Genomic DNA, 3,354 nt, shown 5'->3' with positions numbered 1-3,354 from the left:
AGTCCTTCCCCATCTCCACCCACACCGAGTCCGCGTCCCTGCCCGCCCCAGCCTCCCCATTGCCCCCATACCCACTCCACTGCGACCCCCCCGGATCCCAGCCGGTGCATTCCAGGGACTCCCGTTTTTCCCGAGGTGGGGAGCGAGGATTTGCATGGCAAAGCCAAGGGCTAGTCCTTCCCCATCTCCACCCACACCGAGTCCGCGTCCCTGCCCGCCCCAGCCTCCCCATTGCCCCCATACCCACTCCACTGCGACCCCCCCGGATCCCAGCCGGTGCATTCCAGGGACTCCCGTTTTTCCCGAGGTGGGGAGCGAGGATTTGCATGGCAAAGCCAAGGGCTGCGTGGGCGCCGGCCTCCCACATTGAAGGACGTGTGTGGGGCGGCAATCTGAGCTGCTTTTTGGGCACCCGGGGGCGTTATCCTGCCAGAGCTGCCCCTCTTGGGAGGGTCTGAGCCTGGCCCCAGCTCAGCCCCATTCGGTTTGGGGGTGATGGGGCACCCCCATCAGCCATGTCCTTTGTGCCCCCTCAGGATCGCCCCTGCGCTGCTGAGACAGGCGTCGTACGGCACCATAAAGATCGGCATTTACCAGAGCCTGAAGCGGCTCTTCGTGGACCGCATGGAGGGTCAGTGCGGGCGCCTCTCGCCTCGCCGGCGGCGCGGTGATCTCTGCTGCTCTCCGTGCTGGCTTTGCTCGTTCCCATCCCTGTCCTTCCCAGCTGTGGATTCCCAGAGAAATGGGGTTTTGTCTCTTGGCGCTGTGGGTTTGTCTGTGCAGTGGTGGCACAGAGGGGTTTCAGTGCCGTTGTGCTTCTGGCTGCGCTTGGCACTGCCCGCGGTCCCCATCGCCGCCCCCGATCCAGCCAGGCCCGTCCTTTCCCCAGCCTTTTCCTCCAGTTGCAAGGTAGCATTGGCTCAGGCTCATGTCCCTCTCCTGACATCGCCTCGGATGTGTTACACAGATTGGGAATGTGGTAGAAATGGCCCTGGCAAACACCCCTGATCCGTGCCCCTTGGGTAATGGGGGCCATTGCAGCTCCCACCCAGAGCACAGCATCTTTCCGTGGGCTGCTCCGTTCCCCGGTGTCGCCTCTGGTTGTGCCATCTCCCCTCGCTCGCCGTTGCTGTGGTGCCGGTCGTCGTCTGAACGTTTGTCTCCCCGCAGGCCCGGGGCAGCCGGTGGCCTGGTCTCCTCCGGGAAGTGCTGTGGTCAGTACCAGCAAAGGGCTGTGCCTTTTCCCGACATAACCATCACCCTAACACCGGGCCTGGAAGTCTGGGGTTCTTCCACCCTTACCCTGGCACTAATTGCGTTTAACCCTCTCCGCCTGGGTCGCCTGCTTGCTCTTTTCTCGAGGAGGCTGTGCCACCTGGGGCTCCGGATCAAAACCAATCCAAAGGTGCCGGGTTGCCTGAGAAGCGTTGGGTTGTCCCTCTCTGTCCCCCTCTGTCTTGGCTTTTCTCCGTGCACCGCAGGACACTGAAATCTCAGATAATTGCTCAAAATTGTCACCTATCGCAGTCTTCTCCCTCTCTGGTCAGCTGGGCTCATCAGCGAGAGCCGTTTCTCTGAGAGCGCGTGGCTGAGGGGTTAAGCCGCTGCTTTCTGTCCCTGGCAGCGGTGGGGACGGCTCTGTCACCGTCTGACGGGTGCTGCCAGCCTCTGCCCGGGCACCTTCACCGCCTGCTTTGGGAGCGGAGCCCCTCGCTCGTTCGGTACAACCCGTGCAGCTCCACGTTCGCCCTGGAGGACCTGACTCGCTTCTCTGCTTGCAGACGAAACGCTGCTGATCAACGTCATCTGCGGGGTGGTTTCGGGGGTGATCTCCTCTGCGCTCGCCAACCCCACTGATGTGCTGAAGGTGAGGAGCGGAGCTGCCCCACACAGCCCCTGGCTGTGGTTTGGTGCGTGGAGGCTGCCGCTTCCCTGTGAAACTGCAGCTCTCCCAGCTGCTCTCTGAGCTAGTTTGGGGTTTCCATGAACGGGAACAGAAGCCCAAAACAGTAAATATATTTAAAAAAATGCAGCTCTTAATGAAATCCGCTATGGCAAGGGGCGTTTTGTCTGAGTTTTGCACTGTGCATCCCCCCTGCTCCTTGCCAGCCATCAGCATTTGCTGCATGGTGTGCGGGGATGGGCACAGAGCGGTGCCTGCTCCAGTTCCCCGCTGTTTTGTCCCCCAGGAGCCCCTGATCTGGCTCTGCTGACGCCGTCCTGCTGTCTCTCGCCTTTCTTTCAGATTCGGATGCAGGCGCAGGGCAGTTTATTCCAGGGCGGGATGATTGGCAGCTTCATCGACATCTACCAGCAGGAGGGCACGCGGGGCCTCTGGAGGGTGAGCACCGGCTGCTGGGACCCCCGGGTTGAGCTGACACCTTCCCTGCGTGTGCGAGGAGACAACCGCTGTCCCTCCCATGGAGGGAAGGACCAGGGAGCGCTCTCGTGACCCCTGGGTCTCCCCAAATTACCCGGTGTTACAGTCCCTTTGAGATGGCCCAACGCCGCGTTGCTGCCGTGTTCTTGTTCTGCAAACCGGTAAAAATTGGCCCATATTTTAACCTGGTTCCTGTGGAGGGGTTTGCTGGGATGTCCCTGATGCAGCAGGCAGGGGTTCCTCCTCCCTCTGCTCATAACTCATAACCTCCTTCAGTAACTGTCTCTCCAGTTCCCAAATGGCCGCCAGCAGCATCTGCTTTAATACCGGACAGCCTCCAGTTCGAAACCTCACCAAAGCAGCCTCTCTCTGCTGTTGTGTAGCAAGGAGGAGCTTAAGGAGCTCCTGAAAGAGCTGCTCTTCCTGGGATGCAGGAGCTGGTGGGAGGAGAACGTGTGGATGATCGCGCGTTCCTGCGCGCTGCGGCTGGGAGGAGAGAAGCGGCGTGCGGTTAACGCGGCTGGAGTAACAGCAGGGCGGAGGAGTCCTCGGCTCTGGGGTGGAGCTGGGAGGTGGGGATGGGGCAGGGGGATACAGGGTGGGCTGGCAGCAGGAGGTTGTGGAGTGTCCTTGTGTGGAGACACCCAAAGCCCTGGCCGTGTTCCTGTGTGACTGCTCTGGTGATCCTGCTCTGGCAGGGGTTGCACTGGGGGAGCTTTCCAGGTCCTTTCCAAGTCTGTGACCCCACGGGGAGGTGCTGGACTGACCCAGGCCGTGTTCCGCGCTGGTGACGGGTGCCTGTGCCCTGCAGGGAGTCGTCCCCACGGCTCAGAGAGCTGCCATCGTGGTGGGGGTGGAGCTGCCGGTCTACGACATCACCAAGAAGCACCTGATCCTGTCGGGCCTGATGGGAGACACCATCTTCGCCCACTTCGTGTGAGTGTCGGCTGCGGCGGCCATGCCCGCCAGAGGGG

General features: G+C 61.6%; 1 protein-coding gene across 1 annotated transcript in view; it reads left to right on the top strand.

Moving 5' to 3' along the window:
• Positions 1–536: 536 nt before the first annotated feature.
• The window catches only part of LOC104546399 (brain mitochondrial carrier protein 1), a gene marked incomplete at its 5' end in the record, with an annotated part of 4,691 nt that continues 1,873 nt past the window's right edge, over positions 537–3,354 (top strand). Inside the window, 4 exons of the mRNA XM_010191787.1 lie at positions 537–631; positions 1,782–1,867; positions 2,246–2,341; positions 3,192–3,316. Coding sequence (XP_010190089.1) covers positions 537–631; positions 1,782–1,867; positions 2,246–2,341; positions 3,192–3,316 — 402 coding nt within the window. The remainder of the gene's footprint in view (positions 632–1,781; positions 1,868–2,245; positions 2,342–3,191; positions 3,317–3,354) is intronic.

This window comes from Mesitornis unicolor, unplaced genomic scaffold, assembly GCF_000695765.1.
Source record: "Mesitornis unicolor isolate BGI_N332 unplaced genomic scaffold, ASM69576v1 scaffold40710, whole genome shotgun sequence".
In the NCBI taxonomy this organism is placed as follows: domain Eukaryota; kingdom Metazoa; phylum Chordata; class Aves; order Mesitornithiformes; family Mesitornithidae; genus Mesitornis; species Mesitornis unicolor.
This window is presented reverse-complemented; position numbering and strand designations above follow the sequence as displayed.